This window comes from Melozone crissalis, unplaced genomic scaffold (genome assembly GCF_028551555.1).
Source record: "Melozone crissalis strain CALT ecotype California unplaced genomic scaffold, PUWL_Pcris_2 ptg000034l_1, whole genome shotgun sequence".
NCBI classification, from domain to species: domain Eukaryota; kingdom Metazoa; phylum Chordata; class Aves; order Passeriformes; family Passerellidae; genus Melozone; species Melozone crissalis.
The window spans coordinates 21,889,831-21,911,935 of NW_026535812.1; the positions used below are offsets into that span (position 1 = coordinate 21,889,831).

Sequence of the window (22,105 nt, forward strand, 5' to 3'; positions counted from 1 at the left end):
TGGGAGCACAGACAGGGGCTGGGTCCAGCCCTGCTTTAGCTGACTAAACACCACAACATCTGCAAGGCTTCTCTTGTGTCTGGGATGAATTTTTGCATCCAGCAGTGATTTGTACTGACAAGGCTTGGAGCACCCCTGGAGGCTTTGTTCCCTTGGCTGAATGGATTCCTGGGCATTGCAGGGTTTGGAGGTGGATGCTGCATCTGCTGCTGTGGAGGCAAACAGGAGTTTGGGTACTCCCCTTGCTGGATTTAGGTCCTGGTTCTCACCTCCTACATATCAGTGGGTCCCTGTAAGCCAGTGGGGAGGTCTCAGTGGTACATTCCATACATTTCTTATGCATCAGAGTGGTTTTTCACAGATAATGACTGAGGAATGTGCTGCAGGACAGACACTCATGCAGCCAGCTGAGATCTTCTCTAGGTGTAGATCAAGGATTAAATTCCTCTCAGCTTCTTAGGACTGGGCCTTCAGCTCAGGCAGATCCAGCTGTGGCACAGCAGTGAGCCCCTGGGAAGGTGCAGTGCCACTGCCGTGGCCCCATCCCTGCCATGCCACAGCTGTCCCTGGGCATGGCTAAAACGAGCAGGGAGGCTGACAGGCTCTGCTCAGAGCTGGATGTTAAAAACACAGCTTAGTCATGCAAGAGCTTGTCTGTGATTCACAGAACAGACCTCAGACAGGCAGATCCTGGGAGAAATGCGAGTTCCAATTAGCCTTGCGTGAGGGAGCTCCTTGGCTGCTTCCTCCTGCCTTGTCCTCAGAGGGGGAGGTCAAAAAGTGACTGTGGGGATGTTCTGTCACCAGTGTGAGCAATGCCTCCCTTTCCAGCTCACTGCCCCTCTGTGCTTCAGCAAACTCACAGGCAGCAGCCCCAAGTCACTGCCAGGGACAGCAGGAGGAGGAAGAGAATTTTTTGGTTTTTTTGTTGTTCTTTTCTTTTTTTTTTTAATTAGAGAAAAAGCATGTCATGGTTTGTTGCTCTTCTTTGCCAAAGGCTGAAACATTTTGAATTCTTGAAAATGTTGCTATTTTAATTAGCTGTTGCTTGAAGGACAGTTTAAAATGCAGAGGGGTATTGGACTGCGTAATCTTTATAAGTGATGGTATTGAAAGTAAAAAGGATAATGGAAGGCTGGGATTCAAATTAAAGGTTGCCCAGTGTTTCCTGACCCTCAGCCTGGTCACTGCAGGTAAATACATCAGTTGCCAAAATTTTCAAATATACTTCATTAGTTAATTTAGCTAAGGATTTCAGCCATAGAGCCTGAGCTGGAGGCCTTCAGTTTGATGAAAATTGGAAATTATTAGGATGCTACCACATGTCCATTAAACTTAAGTTTTCATTGAAATTATTTCATACTTTATTTCTCTCACAGTAATGTAATATTTTTTCTTTTCCCGCGTTTTTCCTATTGGCTCTTGGTTCTCCCCATGCATAAATGCAAATATTACAAAAATACCCCTTCTTTTATTTGTCACCCTGTTGTGACAAATGAGGGAATATTTACTATACATTTTAAAGAGGCCTTTGAATAAGATCACTTCCAGAAACACTGTATAAAACCAAATTGCCTAACTCTGCATGAACATCTCTTCTGATGTCATTTCAATGCCAAGTAAGAATTAATTTCCTAAAGGCATCTGATACCCAGAGAGATATTAGTCACTCCTTGTGTATCAAGGGCACTTTTTATTCTGGATTTATCTGTGTTCACAAGGGTGAGAGAAATCAAGGAGGAAAAGTGGATATCTGATGCAAGTTTGAAGTGAAGCCATGAAAATTTGGGACTGTGAATTAAGTGGTACAAGAGATCAGCAGCCTTGCTGCAAATTTGAGATCCTTGCTTTGCTGAAGTCTTTGTCTAACAGCACATCACAAATTCCTGCTTTTACGAAGAATTTTGGTGGCTAATTAGGTAACTCCAGCTTTGCAAATCTACAGATCAAGAGCAAGGAATCTTTTAATGGTTGCCAAATTTTATAAAATAAGAGCAGAGAGCTACTCCAGGCAATTTTTTTTTGTTGTTGTGGTCATAGAGCACCCAAAGTTGGTGATCTCAGCCCTGTCTCCTCCAGCTGAGGAGGACTCTGGGGGCCTTTGCAGCCGGCCCTGTCAGTGTGGGCAGGGTCTGGAGCCCTGCGGTGGATGGGTGGGTGAGACCCTGGCTGATGGTGCCCCTCTGTTCTGCCCTCCTGCAGCAACCCAGACCTGAGGAGGACAGAGACCATCGTGGAGAGCCCCTTGCAGAGGACCAGCAGTGGCAGCTCCTCCAGCTCCAGCACTCCCAGCTCCCAGCCCAGCTCCCAGGGTGGCTCCCAGCCTGGCTCCCAGGCCGGCTCCAGCGAGCGCAACAGAGTCAGAGGTGAGCTTGGGCACGTCCCTCAGCACCAGGCACGCTTTGGGAGGGCAAGGGACATGTGACCTCATGCTTGTTTTCTAAAAAATTTAAAAATCAAAGGATGCATCATTTCTGATGTGCTTTTGTGACCTGCTGGCCTCCATGCAGACAGAGTTGCCAACAGCTCCATTTCCCTGGAGGCTGATGTAAGGTGGCCACAGCACCTCACTGCCAAGTAGCCCTGGCAGAAGGAGATGGGAGTTATGCTTTAGGGTAAACAAAGAAAACAACCAGTGTGCTTCCTGTCTTCATCCACGCAGCTGCACCCCTACTGATGTGGTTTCTTTGGGAGTGTGTTTCACTTTTAATTGATATATATATTTTTTGAGGGGCTTCATCTTTGTGCTGAAGATAGAATCAGAGGAGTGACATAACCTATGAGAAGCTTTCTCTCAAATGCTTTCACCAGGCAGCTGTGCTGACATGAGATTTATGTGTGTAGCCAAATTGTTCCCTCTCACCCTAGAGCCCCTCTTCAAGATATTCCATTCCCCTTTTGATGGCAGTGGAGTAGTGGAGTTGCCACAGCTCGTACACCCACTCATCTGCATTCTGGCACAGCCCCACACTTCCGTTCCCCAGGGCTGAAGAGCTTTAAGACAAATGCTGCCTCCATGCCTTGAATATTTTATGATTTGGCCATAAGATGATGGTGTCTGTTGTTGAAACCATCAGTCCTCTAGGTACTCAATAAAAGGAGTTTGTAACCCATTGTCATTTCAGGTTTGGTTTTGTTTTTACAAATAAGGAATCCTGTGACAAATATTGTCCTAGCGATGTCAGATGCTGCAGAGCTTTTCATTTATCACATGCCCTACTCTTCTGCAAAGTAAATTTGTTTCTTTAGTAGAAAAGGAGCAGTAACTCTGTGAGAGGGCTGTTGGTGGAGGCTGGGCAGGTGGAGGCTTCTCTTGCTCTCGGTGGAGAAGCAGAAAGGAGCCAGGAGGATTTTTCAAGACAGTGGAAGCAAAGTGATGATGAAGCCCTCATGACAGGTTGTAGTGATGGATTTTGGCAGCATTTTAATTCCCACTCTCTCCTCCTGCCTTTCACCAGGGAATGCCAAGCCCGAAGGGTCCCCTGTGCTCTCCCATGAGCCCGCCAAGGTCAAGCAGGAGGACAACAGGGACGTGACACGACCGAGCCGACCCGCTGTGAGTGCTCAATTCCTTCCCATGGGAATGCTGCCAGCTGGCTTGGCCGCGTTTCCCTTTGGTGCGGTGGCACAACCGCGGGGACCCCAAAAACGAGGCTAGCACTGCTGCTGCTCCAGCTGAGAGACTGGACAGCAGCAGTACAGCAAGAGCCCCTGGGAGATTTGAATGCTTAAGAGAGTGCATGAGTTTTTACCAGGAGCCCAAGCCTAGGGGAAAGCACTTAAGCCTGTGTTTCCAGGCGAAGCAGACGCTTAAGGGCTTTGCTAGCTTGGGCGCGGCGGTGGCCGATGGCACATGGTTGTGTTCCGTGCTGCATGTCCCCGCAGCACCCGCCCAGGGATGCTCTGCTCGTGAAGGCTGGGGAACCAACCAGCCCCCGACAGCCTTCCCAGCTTAAAACCCCACCTGGTAGTGGTCTCTGTACAATCCCCTTCTATTATTCTGAGCAAAATCTCATCCGAAGTGTTTCCTCCTGGTTTAATGCTGTTGACATTTGTATCTTAAAACTGCAGAGTCGGCCTAAAAGCTATATGAATTTCTACTGCTTCTCTATTTTAATGTGTATTAATGTTTTGTTGATGATGTTTTTTTTCTCTACACTCCACAGCGTTGAGCTAACAATTCTAATTTTATTTCTAACCTGCTTGCCCTTCCTCTGGCTTTTTCCTGTCCCGATCTGTTTCCTCTGATGCTGATTATTCTTCCTTTACCCACAGAGCTATAAGAAAGCTATAGATGAGGTTAGTGATATCTTTTCTCAGTGGGTCATGCCTGTGCAAGGTTGACTAGTTAGTGCTTAATTCCGAGCTGGGTTTTCTTGGTGCTGTCGATAAAGGTGGCGATGCGATCTCGGGTCGGACGGGAGAGCGAACCGGTGCCGTTCCGGTGTCGGGAGGGGACAGCACTGCTGCTGTGCTCTGCTCAGCCCTGGGCTGCCCAAAACCTGCTGGCCACGCCACTTGCATGGAGGCCAGGGCAGAGGCATCCCAGTGTTCGCGTGGGGGAGCAGGTGGTGCTGCTGCTGTTGGAAGGAGAAGGAGCCAGAGCGGAGGCTTCTCGTGCCGGTGGAGGAGGTTGGGCAGCCTGGACCCCTCACCACATTCTGCTCTCAGCCACAGCCCCTGGCCACCTGCTGATTTCAGTGGGGCCATCAAGTGCTTTTTGAAATGTATTCTAAGCCTAATTCAAAAAAAGGCACTTGAAAAACAGGAGTGGGTTGTTCATTCTCATGGACCAGCATCCACTGCAAATCCTGTCAGCAGAGCCGTCTCGGATGTTGATGGCAGTGCTGGTCCTCATTCATCCTCTTAAAAAATGAGAGTCCTCAAGTACACCTTTTTCACTTAGGATAATATTTTAAATGTGCATCTGGCAGTGGTGAATGTTTAAACATTCATGGGACAAGACCCAGCATTCCTGATTTAACATTTAACTTGCCTCACACACGCATCGCTGTGCACACTGCAGATACTGGTAACTGCAGGGCTGTAGCAGAAAGCACTGGTTTCAGCAGCCTCTTTCCTCTAAAAATAGAAGATATGAAAGAAGGAAGCTGTGCTGGTTAGTTAACTTGTTCTCTTGGATAAAATATGAGCAATACATTTTGTTTAATGAGGTGCTTTGTTAAGAAAAAAAGCACATAAATCAGTGTCTAAATAGGCAGTGTGTGTGCTGAATTCAAGCTCAAGGAGCAGTGTGATTTTGGAAACCAATCTGACTTGATTCCAGCAAATATTAAATCTAAAGAAGGCTTTGTAATTAAAAGTAATTAAAGAGCACCGACACTGCTGACTTATGTATTATGTCACCCTCAGTAATAACACTTGGAACATGTGTGGAACTACAGAGCACTTTCTCTCTGGTTGTCAGATTGTTTTTGGTCCAGGAGCAACTTGGTGAAGCTGTTTAATCCTACAAAGTGCTCATTACTTAAACAAAATGATAGCATCAAAGAATTAACCATCCCGAGGCAAAGCTTTAACTAGGAAATATGAGTTATCTGATGATATTGTCTGGGAGTATTACTGTTCTTATAACTTTCAAATAAGTTATTAAAAAGTAATTAAGCTGATTTTTAAAGTACCTGACTATCTTCTAGTGATGGCCAAAAAAGGCTGATAGGGTGCCTTGAAGCATGTTAGAAGTGGAAGGTGTAAAAAAGAAATAATTTTCACAGTCCAGTGCTGTGACAGGGAGGAGATCAGTGCTAGTCCTGCGCTGCAGAAGTCCAGCTGCAGTTTTAAGAGGCTCTTACACAGTCCTAAAATCCCTTTTAAAGTGCGAGGCTCTAATTCAATTCAAAGGCAAGTGCTCAATAAAGAGCATGTTTGATACTGTAAATGGAAAGCATTGTTAAGCTGCTCAAATTGTCACTGATTCTTATTTAGGAAAAGAAGCAGTCGTATCATAGAAGCTGCTGCAGCACTAATTAAAATAATTAGTTGTCGTGACTGCAGATTTGACTCTATTTCAATCTCAAACATGTTGGCATCGAAAAGGAGCTCTTGAAATACCACAATCTCTCTTTAATCATGGTAAAGAGCCTTTTTTTAAAGGTACAGAGACCATTTGGAGGGACACAGAACTACAGAATCACAGAACGGTTTGGGTTGGAAGGGACCTTAAAGTTCATCTTGTCCCACCCCACCCAGTCCATAAGCAGGGACACCTTCCACTATCCCAGGTCGCTCCAAGCCCCATCCATCCTGGCCTTGAACATTTCCAGGGGTAGGGCAGCCACAGCTTCCCTGTGCAGCCTCTGCCAGGGCCTCACCTCAGTCTGAATAAAGAATTTCTTCCCAATATCCAATCTAAACCTACTCTCTGTCAGTTTAAAGCCATTCCCCTTTGTCCTGTCACTCCATACCCTTGTCCAAAGTCCCTCTCCAACTCTACTGGAGCCTCTTTAGGTGCTGGAAGATGCTCTGAGGTCTCCCTGTGGGGCTTTGTCTTCACCAGGCTGAACAACCCATATAAAACCCATCACAGGTACCTGCTGTGAAACAGAGATTGACAAATCAAAAAAAAAAAAAAAAAAAAACCAAAAAAAGCCTTTTTTGGGATGCTTATACTTCTGAGTCTGATGCAAAGCTCTCCAACTCTCCAATATCCAGGGGAGTCTCTCTGTGAGAGCCTGGGCAGGGCAGACCTGGGAGCAGAATGTGTGGCTGTCACCGGTGGGAGCCCGCCGGGAGGTGTGGGGCATCAGCAGCCAAAGCACAGATTGCTTACAAAACATTCCTCCCTCACCATTAAAAACCAAACTGGGTTTGCATCTCAACCATAGAGCTTCTCCATCCTTCTCTTCACGTGTCGACAGGATAGGTTTTAGGAGCTCCTTTTGCCACAATAATTAATATTGCCGTAGTCGCCCTGCTGGAACGGTAAACTGGAAATGCAGTAAATGAGAGTATGGCCGTAAGACAATTGTGGAATTTAGTCTTTTTCAATGAGTTTCTTTCTCCCTGATCCTTTATCTCTGACCGAATGCACTGATGCCTACCTCGGTCACTAATATAGGGAGAAATGGTAAGACTGACAATTGCAATGCTTTGTTCGTCATGTGCATGTCTTGTGCAACAGAGTTCTCTAACCCATTCTAATTCGAGCTCTCATGCTTTTCTGCCCTACTGCTTCCCCCTGCATTGCTATAAAAGCATGTAAGATAACAAAAAGTCTCTTTTCTACACGGTGCCTGCCATGTTCCTTGTTTTGAAATAGCAGTGTCTATTTTATATGACTGTCGGGTCTGAGACCTCATCAAAGTCATGGTAAACTGAAAAATTATGACTAGGCTTTGGGACTGCTCCTATCTTTTTTCTTGTTTCGAGGCTTTTTGGTTGGTTTTTTTTTTTTTTGGTTTTTTTTTTAGTTTCTTTCTCCCTTAGCTTGTAGGCTGCCACATTTCACATAAAGTGCTTAATGGGTCCCGCTGAGGGATTTTTTTTTTTATTATTATTATTATTTTTTGATCGTGTGGCTGACTCAGAGCTGTGACTCCAAAGTCTGGCTGAGCTGGGCGCTTCTCCTCGTGCTCCTCACCGCCTCTCGGCAGCCGCCCGACAGCGGAGACTCACCATGGAAGCAGCTCTTGACGTGGGGATTGCACCACTCCATGGGAGATGCTGTCATTGCTTCCTTCCCAAATGCATTTATTACAGAATAAATACCATTACGGGGTCTCTTTTGAGAAGTTTGAAAGAAGAGAAAACCCTGCAGGAGAAATTCTCCGAGCCAATCTTTGAAGTGACGTTGTTTTCCAGTTTACTATGATGGTGACTGAACTTCACCTTTTCCAACAAATATAATTTTGTCGTGTATATACATATAAGTGTGTGTATATATATGCACATACACGTTCCAAAGAGAAAAAGAAGAGGTTGGCTATTGACTTTTCAGTGAGCGTAAATCAGTTTTGTTTTGTTTAATAAATGCTACATGCTACAAACATTGTCTTACGTTTGTCTCATGTTTGTAACGACTCTGTAAAGCTATTTCTCGTTGCTCGTGCTGTTAGCATTGGCTTTTGGAGAGATGTGTGTGACCTTCTCCTCGCTCTGAGTGTAACAGCCGTCGCCTCCTTGTTTCCTCGCCCCCATCCCCTTTAGGACCTGACGGCTTTAGCCAAAGAGCTGAGGGAGCTGCGCATCGAGGAAACCAACCGGCCCCTGAAGAAGGTGACAGACTATTCCTCCTCCAGCGAGGAGTCGGAGAGCAGCGAGGAGGAGGAGGAGGATGGGGAGAACGAGACGCACGACGGGACCGTGCCTGTCAGTGACATCCCACGGCTCATGTGAGCAGCGCTTTCTTTTGGGGGGGCAAGCCATGAAAGCCCCGTGTGTTTTTGTGGAGGTGAAACCCCAGCGTGTATGGGCCTGGAGGAGAAACCCTGGTGTGTCCTGGCCTGGAGGAGCAGTAGCTGTGATAAAGGACAGGGCCAAAGCGTGTCCCTGTTTGGTGGCTGGCACTGGGAACAGCCTTATGGTTGCAAGGGATGATGTACTTGCATGAGTGTTTTTCCTGTTCCAAAGTAGAGAGAATTAATGGGGAAAACTGAGCTATTTCTGCTGCTTATTCAGTGAATGTTGGCTCAAAGCTGATGGAGCTGTACCTGCTGATGAGCCAGGCAGTTTTTTGGCCAGAGTGGGCACAGCTGACCTCATCCACACTGTGGGTCCTGCCCATGGGATGGATGTGTTAAATTCTGCCTGCTCTTGAGCCTGGTCTTGCCCCAAATTAAGCCATGCTTAAGTGTCAGTACTTGGTGTGCTGCCCAGTGCCAACTGGTAGAGCCAGGATTGCAATAATCCTGAATCTTTGTCTTGGATTTCTGCCCTTGGCGCAGTCAGTCTTGGTGGGTTGAAGTGGTGAAATGAAGAGATCAGCAGACTGTTGTGTCCCATGGGACATTTGTGCTTTTGAGTCTCTCCAGATCAGGGCAGCACAGCTTCAACACTCACAGGGAGCTGTTGCCATTCAGAGAGAGTTCCTGGAATATCTCTGCTCAGGTTTCCCACCCAGTGCTTTGCAGGGACATTTCTGGAGGGCTCCACCTGGCAGCAGGATCTGAGTCCTGCCCCTCTGAATTCACAGAGGAGCTGTAGGAAAGTTTCAGGGGATTATTTGTGTTTTAATCAGTTCATTTCCATTTTTCCTGCTAAATGAGTTGTAGTTGACACAGGCATACCTGGCTTCAGGAACATGGTTTAGCAGTGAACATGATGGTGCTGGGTGAATGGTTGGACTCAAGGAATTCAGAGGTCTTTTTCAAGCTAAATAATTCTTTGATTCTCTGATTTGTAGGGAGCAGCATAGAAGCCCTCTAAGTGGCAGGGAGACCATGTCTTCTTGGGTCCATGTTATTCAGAGTGCCAAGCTCCTGGGTTGAAACTTCCTTCCAGCAGAAGAATTAAATCAGAGCTCTTGAGTTGGTTGGAGCAGGTCAGGAGGCAGAGGGATGGCTCTGAATGTGCAGCAGTGGGATGGGCAGCCAGGCGTGCCAGAAGGGGCCTCAAGCTGCTCATGGCAGAGGAGTTTGATCAGGAGTGGTTAATTTGTGCTGACATCCTTCTTCAGACACCTTGGGTTTGACACAGCACTTCTTCCCAGTGGATGAATATCCCGCTGGATGCCTTGCAGCCACATGTGTGGGATGACAGCAGTGAGCTGGATGCCCCCAGCCCCTGCCAGCCCAATGCCACATGTCCCATAATGTCCTGTCTCCCTTGTGTCCCAGAGATGCAGGAGTGTCTGCAGGCAGAGCTGCACTGCCCCATGTCTGGGGAAAAGGAAAGCAAATCCTCTGAGTTAAACCCTTATTTCTCAAAAGGGACCTTAGCTCGAGTTCAGCCTCAATGTTCTTTGGTGTTTTTTCTAACAGAGATTTATTTTCCTATGCTTAGTGTTTGTCATTGGAAAGCGGGACCAAGAGAGATAATTTTGTCTTCTGCTGCACCTTCTGAGTGATCTTTGTGTAACCCATGTTTAAACTTCCCTGGGTATCCTCCCTGAGCACTTGGCTGCTCTTCATTCCAGCTCTATCCAGATCTCTTCTGCTGCAGGATAAACCTATCAATTTCTGCTCTGTGTCCCAGTGGATAGGAGGAATTGTTTATTCCATCCACCTCTGGAGATATAATTTCTCCATCTGATGACTCCCCTCAGCTCCCTCTCCTTGAGCTGTGCCAGCCAGCTCTTGCCCATGGCCAGGGAATTCTTGCAGGATGACATGGAAACTGTGCACTGATGAGATTTGGGACCCCAGGGCTGCCTCAGCCATTCGTTCTCTGGCTGTACAGTCTCAAAATCAACATAACCTCCCCTGGCCCTGTTCTCTTATTTTAAAGCCATAATAACTGTGCTATTTTCTCATCCCTTGGTGAAAAGCTAAAGGGAGGTGTTAGCTCCTCACATGGAAGGTGCTGTAGGAATCTGGTGGGCTGCTGTCTGGAGTGCCTTTGTGATGCCCATCCAGTTGTAGTTTGATGGGATGCAGGCAAGAATCCAGTCCCACCTCAGGGTCCCCAGGGCTCAGATCCCACCCTGGACCAGTAACTCCATGATTCATCCTGGTTGTTTTGGCTTTTCACCAAACCAGGCTCCCTCACCGGCCTCGGGGCCTGTTGGTGTGCACGGGAGTTCCAGGTTGTATTGCCTCACCCTGCTGGAAGCAATTGGTCTGTGAGGGTTTTAAATGCAGAGTAACAGGTCTGATCATCCAGGGGTGTTGGTTGTTTGCTTGAGGATTTGTTCCAGTTATATTTAAGCAGCCAGGCTGCCAAGTGAAGTAATGGGAGCTGCTCAGCACCTGTGACAGCCAGTCTCAGGCAGTACTAAAATTTAATAAATTCCAGTCTCCTTCTTCAAATAGAATCGTGGAGATTTCAAGGTGAAACCACAGGTTAGGGCTGAATTTTCACCTGGGAAACAGCAGAAAGCTACAGGACACAACTTGTCCTGCCCACATCTTCTCCAGACCCCATCCCTTCCCTTGTTATTTGCCATCAGATGCTCTGGTGTTTCCTTTTCAGGGCTTGAGATGGGAATTAAAGGGAGTAAATTTTGGTTTTCTGCAGCTTTTTTAGGTAGAAAAAAAATTACATAAAGTAGAGCAGGAAGGAGTCCCACTCCTTGTTACCCGTTCATCAGTGCTCCTGTCAGGACACCTGGGGATAAGGAAGAGAATGGTCTCTCACTTTGGTATCTGTCCTTTATCAACCTGACCCTGGCCCTGTATTTCTGACAGCATCTATCATTTCCCATAAATCTAAATGGATACATTTTTCTAACTTTTCTTCTTGTGAGATACAGAACCTTACTCTTATTGAAACAATGAGAGCACTAGAGGATTTTTCACCTGGTTTAACAAAGGGAATATTCACCATTAATGCTTTTCCCCTCTGTCCCCAGCCCCACAGGAATTCCTGGAAGCAACGAGCCATACAACCTGGGCATGGTGACAACCCACGGGCTCGAGACTTCCCACGCAGATACGTTTAGCAATATTTCAAGGGAAGGGACTTTGATGGTGAGGGAGGTAAGTTGTAAAACAAACACTTCCATGGAGCATCTTCAGGAGGTTTTGCCCATGTAAGCACAAAAACTAACAGTGCTGTGTGTCCGGAACACAAAATGAGGAGTAAATTGTGCTCGTTAGTGCAATTTACGCTCGGAGCAAATGTGACAAGTGCAAATGTTTCTCAGAACTACAAACAGCAGTGAATGGCAGTGGGGAGGAGGCTCCTGCAAAGGCTCTGCTGTAACCCCACCATTGCTCTGGGCAGCTGGAGTTATCTTCCATTTACAGTGTTCAGTGAATTCACTTGGAACTGGCCCAAAGTTTGCCCTCTTCTTCCCGGCCTTTGCCACTTGGGACTGATGGAGTCATGCAGTGTTTGTAGAGGGTTTGGGGGCTTTCAGCAGAGGCTGGTGCTGTGGGAGGCACTGGGCATCCCAGAGGGACGTGAGCCCCCATCCCAGGGCTGTGGAGGTGAGGCTGTGCTGGGAGCAGGGCTGAGGGATGGTTCTGCAGCAGTGAGGCAGAGCAGGCACCTGCAGTGGCTGTGGAAGGTCTCCCTCGGTGTTTCTCGACTTGCCAGCTGCTGGAACGTTCTGGTGATGCTGGTGGAAGTGCAGATGGGGAGCTGGACTCCTGGTGAGAGGGCAGGAGGTCCTCATGGTTATGGAACAGGGGAGTCACTCTCCCACCAACACATCAGGGAGGTGGGTGGGAGAGGAGAAGGAAGGAGGGGAGCTTGGAGGCTGCAATTGTAAAGGAGGGATGTTTAGATCACATGTAAACTAGACTTGAGCTGCATTTTAGTTCTTAATTCCATTTATCTAATACCTTCACATACAAAGGAAAAATATAAATGCAAGTTTGAAAGAGAGGAATGAGTTAGCAAAAGAAGTCACAGCATGTTTGTTGCCTTTCTCCATCAGTTTTGGAGGGGGTGGTGATACAGTCCACCCCATCCCTCAGTGGGATGGAGCTGTTCAGAGCAGGGGTCCCCACAGCTCTGCACATCCCCAAATCAGGGAGGGTGCTGTGGGTGAGTGGGAGAACAAGGCAACTGCAGCCTTGTGCTGAGTGCTTACTGTTTTTCCTCCCACACCATATCCATCAGAGGATGGGCTCACTGAGGTCAGAGGGCTTTGGGCAAAGAGCTTTTCACTCTTTGGTGGGATGGCAAGGTGTGGTCGAAGGTGAGGATAATGAGCAATGAAAGGATAAATGCCATCAGGACTAGTCAGGCTTGGTGAGCCCAGTTGAAGTTTCCACAAGTCCCGGTAAATGGGTAAATCTCTGTAACAATCTCATTGATGTGCTCCAGGTAGGTGAGATCCATCAAAACGGCAAAATAAATTAGGAAGGGAGAAACTCACCAGTACCTTCCTTGCACAGGGAGGGGATGGAAAGGAAGGGGAACCCTGTGGAAACCCAAGGAGCCTCGTGGGCAGGGCGAGCTGCTGGTGGTTCTGCCCCTCCTGCCCTGCTGCTGCTGTTCACTGCTGGTTTGGGTCACAGAAACATGGACAGGGCTGTGCTGGCACTTGCAGTCAGGCTGCTCTTTGCCATAGCTGTGCAAAGCTGTCCAGGTTAGGGCTGGCTGAGGGCTCAGTGTCACCAGTGGCTGTGTGGGAGGAGAGCTGGCCATGGGGTTTGCACCCATGGGGGCAAGCGCAGAATCTGCCCTGAGTTCCTCATCTCCAACCAACAGTGACCAGGCCTCTCTCGCTGTTTCGTGGCTAATTACTCTGCACTGACTTTGTCATTAATCCTGTCTAATTCTCTGGATTGGGGGGGTTGGTTTGCTGCTTGCCAGGCTGCATGGGGATGGAACAGAGAGGGTCCTTCTCTTGCGCTTGCTCTGGGAGCGCCGGGACTGCCGACAACTTGGTTTGGTTTGGATTTTTCCCCTTCTTTTTTCTCTTCCCTCCCCCCTCCCTTCTCTTTCTTCCTCATGCCTTGTGTCTCTGCAGACCTCTGGTGAAAAAAAGCGTTCTGGCCACGCAGCCAGCAATGGCTTTGCAGGTCACATCAACCTGCCTGACCTGGTGCAGCAAAGCCACTCACCGGCGGGCACGCCGACCGAGGCCCTGGGGCGAGTCTCCACGCATGCGCAGGACATGGACTCGGTGCCTGAAGTACGTGCTGGGGGGCTCCTCTCTCTCCTTTGCGCTGCTTGTGAACCAAGGATTAACATCTCTGCCCCCTGATGGGCTCTCCTGCTTTCCTCCCTGCCTCTCTTGGCTCTTCCCTCGCTCTGTTTCTGGTCCCCGTGGGTGAGCGTAGTGGAAATGCGAGGGAATCACTGCCATAGGGGTCTGTGGCTGATGGCAGAAGGATTTATTAGGTCTTTCAAGCCCACCAGCTGGAGTTCTGGTGGTGTGACACCAGTGCTGCCAACTGGTAGGAAAGCCCCATTTTTTTCTGACACTTTGATATAAAAGGAAGTGGTGAGAGCCAGTGATGCCATTAGCTTCAACTGGGCCCAGCTTCCATCTGTGCAACCTCTGATAATTGTCATGACTGAAAAGTTACCAAAAACCAAAGCCAGCAAAATTCCACATTGTTCTTCAGAGTAGAAGAAGCCTGCACACTTCTAAAATCGTGTGTTTCCTGTCATGGCAAAATGTTTCTCTCTGGTAGGTGTTTTATGGGCACATGACTGAACACTAAAATTGAATAAAGTGTAAAAAGTCTTAGTTCAAGATGTGACAAATAAACCAAGGGTATTGATGTGTCCAGCTTACCATCCTTAGCTGTGGGAGCCAAACAGTTCATTTTTTCCATGAGAAATCAACCCATTTGGTCCTAATTAAGCTATTGTATTTAACATTGTTTCATTTGGTAGGTTGTACATCAAAAGTTCTGCCATCCTATGTTCTTTCATAGAAATGGTGTTCTCACTCTATGGTGTACTTTTACTAGCAGTATAAAAATAAAAATTTCTTGGAATTGGGCATTGATAAAACGTAAGAACAGATGGTGCCTGACTTGACCTCAAGTTTTTATCTGTTTCCTCATTGGCATAAAAAGCAGGAATGAGAGAGTCGATCCTGAAAGTAACACCTTCCACAGTCATCCTGGGGCTGAAATGCAGCCTAGGATTGGGTTTAAATGTATTCATTTATAGAATATCAACCAAAAAGATCTTCTCCATTTCTAAAATTGTATTTTTAGAGTTGACTGAGCAGGGAGTGGGTGTGAGTGGAAACTTAGGGATTTTGTTCAAGGGTTTCCAGGTGACTCATGCAAGCACGACCTCAGCCTGCAGCTTGATGCTCTTTGTAAGCCACCACACAGGTTTATAGGCTGTTGAACAGGACCTGGGGGAAGATGAAGTCTTAATATTTAAATATCAGCCTTGGAAGCTATTAAAATGTCATCTTCTGAGGAGAACAACTGAATCTGAGCAAGGAAAAATGCTCGGTGCGTTGGGATGAGGGGTTTCTTTGTAATTCATTTGCTGGAAAGCACCTGGCTCTCAGCTGGAAATCCCTGCAAAATCTGAAATCTTCTCTTCCTTAAATTGCCATTGTTTTATGGAAAAGACATTCAGCACAGGGAAAAAAAATCTATGTATTTCTTGGATAGGAGACAAGCACAAAGCAGAGGTATCTGTGCCCACAGCCCTCCCTGCTGCAGGCTGTTAACTCCTTCAGTTCCCACCTTCTGCTTAGAAATCCATCCTGTTTCTATGGAAACAGCCAGGCTGTCAGGGAACAGGGCTGGGAGGGAAGCAGGATGCACAGCCTGATTTTGGCATGGATGCTGGCTCGCCCATGGATGCCAACCCCAAAATGCTGGGAAAAGTCACGAGCCACGAAGCTGCTCCTACACCTGGTTTGTTGTGCCCTTGAATCCCTTTGTGGTTCACTGGAGGACAGGCACAGCCCCAGCCTGGTTTCAGTGGGGATGTGCCAGGGTGGTGGTGGTGTTCCCCATGGCACATCTCCCCAGGCAGCAATGTCACACAGGGACAGGGAGCAGCCTGGGCTGGGTGACTGGGTGAAAGCTGAGGAAGATTTATTTCACACGAAGGACAATGAATGTCCCAGAGGAGAAAAACATGAGCTGTAGTGGTGCTGCAGAGTGAGCTGGGTTTGCTGCTGTTGCAGCTCTAAACTGAGCTCATCCATAAAGCATGTCCTGGGTAAATGCTGGAGTAGGGAGGATAAGCTGCTCAAAGAAGGGGGAATTCACGTCACTTTGACTCCGAAGACAAGGATTTCCTTTTGCTTGGAAGGAGGTCTTAGCCTCGTTTTCTGCCTTAAAGCAATGGTTTTAAAAAGAAAGCAGTGTTACACTGCAGTTTGTTCATCCCCAGATTCCCTCAGCAAAGTATTGGCTCTGACATTTCCTGCCATACCCTCAGGTTAAGTTTTGTTAACTTAGAAATGCCCCTTTCTGCAGTCCCACTTGAAATGCTGGGGATAATTTAAAGCTGTGCCAGCTGCCCCAGGCCTCACAGGGACTCCCAGCACCATCCTGCCAACCTCAGCAGGAATGGGAAAGTGGGAAAAGCAAACTCTCGCCTGCCTGACGTCCCAGAGAAGGTTTAAGGCATGTGTGTGACATGCAGAGAAGTTACCAGGTGGATTGATGATCTTAAAGATCTGCTTCACTCTAAATGATTCTGTGATGGATTTTACCTGCCTTGGCTTCTGCCTCTGGCCCTGTGGCTTCTCTGCTGACTGTCCTCATGGCTGGGCTTCTGCCTGTGAGGAGAGAGTGGAGCCAGGGCCTGCTCCTCCCGTTTTCTGTCGCTTACAAACACTCAGAAATCCAATTTAATATTTGCTTCTGATTAGTTATGGGAAGGAGGAGCAGATGTTCATAGAGGGCTCAAAAAGGGCACTGCAGAGGCAGGCACCACTTGCTAATTAGAAAGTCTTAGAGGTACACAGGTGTTATTTCTGTGCACTGAGCCCTCTCTTGCTGTTCATTTTCTAGTATGGTATGGGAAGTAGCACCAAAGCCTCTTTCACCCCCTTTGTGGACACCAGAGTGTATCAGACTTCACCTACTGATGAAGATGAAGATGAGGATGAAGAGTCATCTGCTAATCGTAAGAGCCAATGTGGCCAGTTTGAGATGGGAGGGAGAGCATGTCAAGGAGCTTGAATGACCCCAGTGAGCTCTCACATTTCAATCACTCCAGACATCCAGACATAGCTGGTGTCTGTATCCTTGCCCTCTCCAGCTCCCATCCAACTTCTCCTCTCCACCAAAATGCCACCAGAAAGATCTGGGAGGAAACAGGGAGCAGCAGAAATCCACCCTGCTGTCTGCTTGGGCAAACATATACCTTGTAACACAGCGGTGACTCCTCCATGGAGAAATAAACCAAATATTGTCATTCTATCCCAAAAAAGAGGTGATAGAGCATTTAACTTCGCCCTGTCCTTCTGTGTTGCCTTTCCAGCCCTGTTCACCAGCGAGCTGCTGAGGCAGGAGCAGGCCAAGCTGAACGAGGCGCGCAAGATCTCGGTGGTGAACGTGAACCCCACCAACATCCGCCCGCACAGCGACACCCCCGAGATCCGCAAGTACAAGAAGCGCTTCAACTCCGAGATCCTCTGTGCTGCTCTCTGGGGTAGGCCCTGGGCACCCCCTGTGGCTCCCAGGGGCTGGGAATGTCTGGGAATGTCTGGGAATGGGTGGGAAAATGTGGGAATGTGCCTCTGCCCCTGCTTGGCCCCTTCTCTGTGGTGGGTGTTCGCAGTGGTCCCAGGAAGAGGGAAGAGATGAGGATCTGACTCCATGTTCCAGAACACTTGATTTATTGTTTTATGATACATATATATTATATTAAAACTATACTAAAAGATTAGAAGAAGGGATTTCATCAGAAGGCTAGCAAGCAAGGAGAAAGAATGGAATGATAACAAAATCTTGTGGCTGACCGAGACAGTACAGACAGCTGGGCTGTGATTGGCCATTAATTAGAAACAACCACATGAGACCAATCACAGATGCACCTGTTGCATTCCACAGCAGCAGATAATTATTGTTTACATTTTGTTCCTGAGGCCCCTCATTTCTCAGGAGAAAAATCCTAGCAAAGGGATTTTTCAGAAGATATCATGGCTACACTTCTCCATGCCCCAAGGGTTGCATCCCCTGCGCTGTAGAGTGACCCTTCCTGTCCCTGGGTTGGTCACACTTCTGGTGGCAGCAGAGATGAACTCAAGGTGTTGTCCTTGGCTCCTGGCACCCATGGCTCTCTGCTCTGTTCTCTTCTCCAGGTGTGAATCTGCTGGTGGGCACGGAGAATGGCCTGATGCTGCTGGACCGCAGCGGGCAGGGCAAGGTCTACAACCTCATCAACCGGCGGCGCTTCCAGCAGATGGATGTCCTGGAGGGCCTCAACGTCCTCGTGACAATATCAGGTGCTCCTCTCGTGCTTTCACCCCGTCACTCACCTGCTGGGCCTTGTGCAAGCCCTGAGTGGCTCCAGCTCAGACAGAACCTGCTCACTGGTGTCAGAGGGAAGCTCCCAGGGGAGCTGGACCTGGTTTATTCTGGAATCAAATCAGTTTATTTTGCTGTCAGCAGTTTGCTTCCTTCACCTGCTGACTGCACTTCAGTCTCCTTGAGCAGGGAAGGGGAGGTGCAGGATGCAGGCAGGTGGCCCAGCAAAGGAGGCAGTCACAGCTTGAGGGGACAGAGAGCTCTGCTTGGGTCTGTTTGGCTCTGGCTGAGGGAGCCGTGATCCATGGCTTTAGATTTCCAGTTCAGACCACAGATGTGCTTGGGCCGTCCAAGCATTGTGAGGGCCACAGGCTTTTCACTGTCCCTGTGTTTAGCTGGGAGTTCCAGAGTGCTCATATCAGGCTCATGGGGTGATTTCTGGCAAAAAAAACCCCAAAACTTCTCTAGTCCAGTCTCCAAGGAGAGCATCCAGCATCCTCCTGCAGAGCAGCCCTGAGGAGCACATGGGTGACAGCCAGGGCAGAGCCTTCTCCTGCTGATACCTGTCCAACAAAGCTCACAGAGGGCAGCAAGAGAAGTGCTCATGAGGAAATTGTTGGATAGCATCCTTCTGTTTCCTTTCTGGCCTTGCTCTGCATTCACCTGCAAATTCCTGCTCCCCCCATTCAGCCAGAGCTCCAAACTCACTGCTCCATCCTTTACCTGCTCTGCAGCTCCCCTGTGGTTTTGGGATCCAGCTGTAGGGATGAGGGGTTTAGGACAGCTGGAATGGGAATAGCACCAAACTCCAGGATGATGCTGAGAATGAGTCCTGGGGATTTGAGGAAACCTGTGAGCAGACAGGGTCTGTCCTTTGGGTCTCATCTCACCAGGCTCGGTGTGAGCTCTGTCCTGTCCCTGTCATGGGGGCTCTGCAGCCACAGGGGTTTTGCAGCCTTGTCACAGCCATCCAAGAGCAGGCAGCAGTGCAGAAATCTGGCAGCCCCTCAGCATTGCAGAGCCCAGGCTTGCTGGCTAACAGCAGTGCCTGTCGCAGGCCAAGGAGCTCCTGCCTCGTCTCCAGGGTGGAATTAATGTTGTATGAAGGAGAGGGAAGGAAAGAAACCCAGTAGCTGAGTGGTTGGATAAGCTTTGAGCTGTAGGAGGGTTGGGGTCACTGCCCCACTGAGCCCCACTGTCCCTCTGTGGACACTGATTTATGGGAAAAAAAAATATTTCCAGCCTGTAGGAAGAAAAGCCTGCCTTTTCCAATGTCTGCCTGCAGCCTGCAAGACAGAGCTCTGGGCTTCACTTCCCATATATTTCTTCCCAAGGAAAAATCCCAAAACAACTAAATTACTGTTTTCAATTACTATTTATATTACTTTTATCATGAAATGGCCTTAAATTCTATCATCTTGTGACTGAAAATAATCACTGAAACCTCAGGATGGTCCATGCAAACGTGCTCTGCTCTGACAGGGACATTTCCTTTGCCAACAGGAAAGAAGAACAAGCTGCGTGTGTACTACCTGTCCTGGCTGAGAAACAGGATTTTACACAACGACCCTGAGGTGGAGAAGAAGCAGGGCTGGATCACAGTTGGGGACCTGGAGGGATGCATCCACTACAAAGTTGGTCAGTGGAAATAAATGTCTGAACAAATGCAATTTTGTTCTCTGGTCTTAGGTCTGACCTGACAATTTGATATTAATTGTATATAAGATTTGATATTAATTGATATAAAGACCATAGCCACAAGTAAATTTGGAATTCATCTTTATGCATTAGGTGGACTCTGTGTAATGAGAACCAACAGAGGGATGGCCTGAGAAGCTGTTCTGGAGATTTGTAGGAAGAAAGTGAATGTTTCTAAAATTGGGTTTGTTTTTATTTTAGTGAAATATGAAAGAATCAAGTTCTTGGTGATTGCCTTAAAGAACGCTGTAGAGATCTACGCTTGGGCTCCTAAACCATATCACAAGTTTATGGCATTTAAGGTATGTTTGTCTTTTACGCCCTGTAATTGTAAATACATGAGGTTTCTGTACTCTGCAGAGCAGAAAAGCACTTTGCTTATGTAGCTGAGCTGCTCAGGATGCCTGGCAGGCATGGGAGATGGGATCCTGAAGAGATTGGAAATGTTCTGCTTGCAGCCAACAATGAAGTGTTATTATTAGTTTATGCTAGCAGGCTTTACTTGAGGAATTTGCAGAAAGCTGATCAAATGCATATGAGTAAAACTGAGTTGGGGATTTTGGTGAGTGCTTTTTGTGAGGTTTTTATGTTTGGTGGTTTTTTTTTTCCCCTCTGACTAATTTTTAACATACAGTACAAAAATAGGCTGGCATGATTTTCTATTTTCATTTTGCAAAGTCCTCTCCCCTTCTGCAATTTGGATTCTGTTTCAAGACAAAAGGTTTGGGAGAGTGACCCACTCTTTCTCTTTTCTCCTCTCTTTTCACCTGCCTTGGTTTCCTCAGTGAGACCTTCCTCCTCTCCAACCTGCCAATGGGCATTTTGTGCTTATTCCTTCAGAGCACTTTCATCCCATGCTCTGTGCAGAAAAGAGTCACAAGGGCAATGCCTTGTGGAGATGTTCATGCTGAGTAATCTCATTTTGCATCTTTCCAACACACATGGACTTATGCAGTATTAGGTCATATTTGCTTTTCCTGAACAAAAGCCAGAGTAAATGTGCTCAGTGACATGGAGAGCTCAGCAGCATCAAATGCTCTGGGATCCAGCTTCCCACAGGTGTTTGTGTCACTCTCCTGAGCACCCAAGCCATGGTGCTTGATCTGGACATGGCTGGGGTTGGTCCCAGCCTTGCTGCAGCAGGTTAGATGGAGCAGGGAAAGTAGGTCTGTGCTAAACTGACTCATTTCAGCTGCCCAAAGCAGAGCAGTGATCCCTGCCAAGGCAGGAGGTGGGTGGCCACAGATCTCTGCTGAGAGAGACTGAACACACACTCATGTAAAATTGAGCTGCCTCCTTCCTTTAGAGACCAAATCCTTGTGTTGGCCTCGGGCTCTGTGAGAGAGAGCTGGGCTTGGCAAGGGTGGGCACTTATCTGCTGGGATGACTGAATGCCCTCTGAGGCATCTGACAGGGGAACAGAGAGGCAGCAGTATAAATAACCATGTATTTAGTAGGAAACACAGTCAAACAAATATGATTTCAAAAGTATATCAGGCTGCTGCAGTGGGGATTTGCTGGTTTCTGTGATGCTCATGGAAGGGATTATAAAAGTCTTTTGCAGATCTCCAGCACAAGCCGTTGCTCGTGGATCTCACTGTAGAGGAAGGTCAGAGGCTGAAGGTTATCTTTGGATCCCACACTGGTTTCCATGTGATTGATGTAGATTCTGGGAACTCCTATGATATCTATATACCATCTCATGTGAGTACAGGGCAGTGCTGCTGCCTGAGGAAGGGTCACCAGTGGGGTTTGGGGGGCTCCCAGGGGCTCAGAACTGGGGACCAGTGATGGTGTGACATTCCCCAGTGCTGCCCTCACTTAAAGAGGGCTCAGGGCTGCCACATACTTCATGCTCATCTGCACAGGCTGTTTCTGTCCTCGTGCAGGAGCAGTGAAGTTTAAAGCAAAGGTTTTTTTATGTCCCACAAAAAGGACAATCTGTCTGTACACTGCATGGAGCAGTAATGGAGCTCTCTGTAGGATTTTCTTGTTGGGTCATTTAAACTCCATCTACAGTGTTGGCCCACAGTAAACTAGTCGAGAAGAAACTGTGTCACTAAACAAATGTAGGAATTGTTGAATCTGATCCAAGCAGCAATCTCCTCTGTGAGAACTGGCAAGAGCAGAGGGAGAAATACTGGGGCAGTTGGGGATGGTTTTGTGTCATCTTAGCTATGGAAGGGCAGACATGGGTGGAAAGTCAATGCAGCTGCCCTTGGAGCTAGAGGGTGATTGCTAAAAAATAGGATATTTCCTCCCTAGGGCTGCCTGTAAAATTCTGAGTTGATTTACCTTGATTTGAACTGGTGATGGATTCATTGGCTCAGTCACTTACTTGTGTTGCAGCCAAGTGTCAGCCATCAGTCTTGGGGGCGTGTATGTTGTGATCTGTCTGTAATTGCTGAACCTGTTTATCCTTGCTGTGT

General features: G+C 47.7%; 1 protein-coding gene across 3 annotated transcripts in view; it reads left to right on the forward strand.

Annotated features, from left to right (window-relative positions):
- Positions 1 to 22,105, forward strand: part of TNIK (TRAF2 and NCK interacting kinase) — a 146,202-nt gene that overhangs the window by 119,922 nt on the left and 4,175 nt on the right. For all 3 annotated transcript variants that reach the window (XM_054283034.1, XM_054283035.1, XM_054283036.1), the window contains 11 exons: positions 2,203 to 2,366; positions 3,459 to 3,556; positions 8,167 to 8,351; positions 11,468 to 11,594; positions 13,541 to 13,705; positions 16,518 to 16,632; positions 16,990 to 17,160; positions 17,813 to 17,956; positions 19,482 to 19,616; positions 19,878 to 19,978; positions 21,231 to 21,380. In XM_054283034.1, the coding sequence (XP_054139009.1) occupies positions 2,203 to 2,366; positions 3,459 to 3,556; positions 8,167 to 8,351; positions 11,468 to 11,594; positions 13,541 to 13,705; positions 16,518 to 16,632; positions 16,990 to 17,160; positions 17,813 to 17,956; positions 19,482 to 19,616; positions 19,878 to 19,978; positions 21,231 to 21,380 (1,555 nt within the window). The remainder of the gene's footprint in view (positions 1 to 2,202; positions 2,367 to 3,458; positions 3,557 to 8,166; positions 8,352 to 11,467; positions 11,595 to 13,540; positions 13,706 to 16,517; positions 16,633 to 16,989; positions 17,161 to 17,812; positions 17,957 to 19,481; positions 19,617 to 19,877; positions 19,979 to 21,230; positions 21,381 to 22,105) is intronic.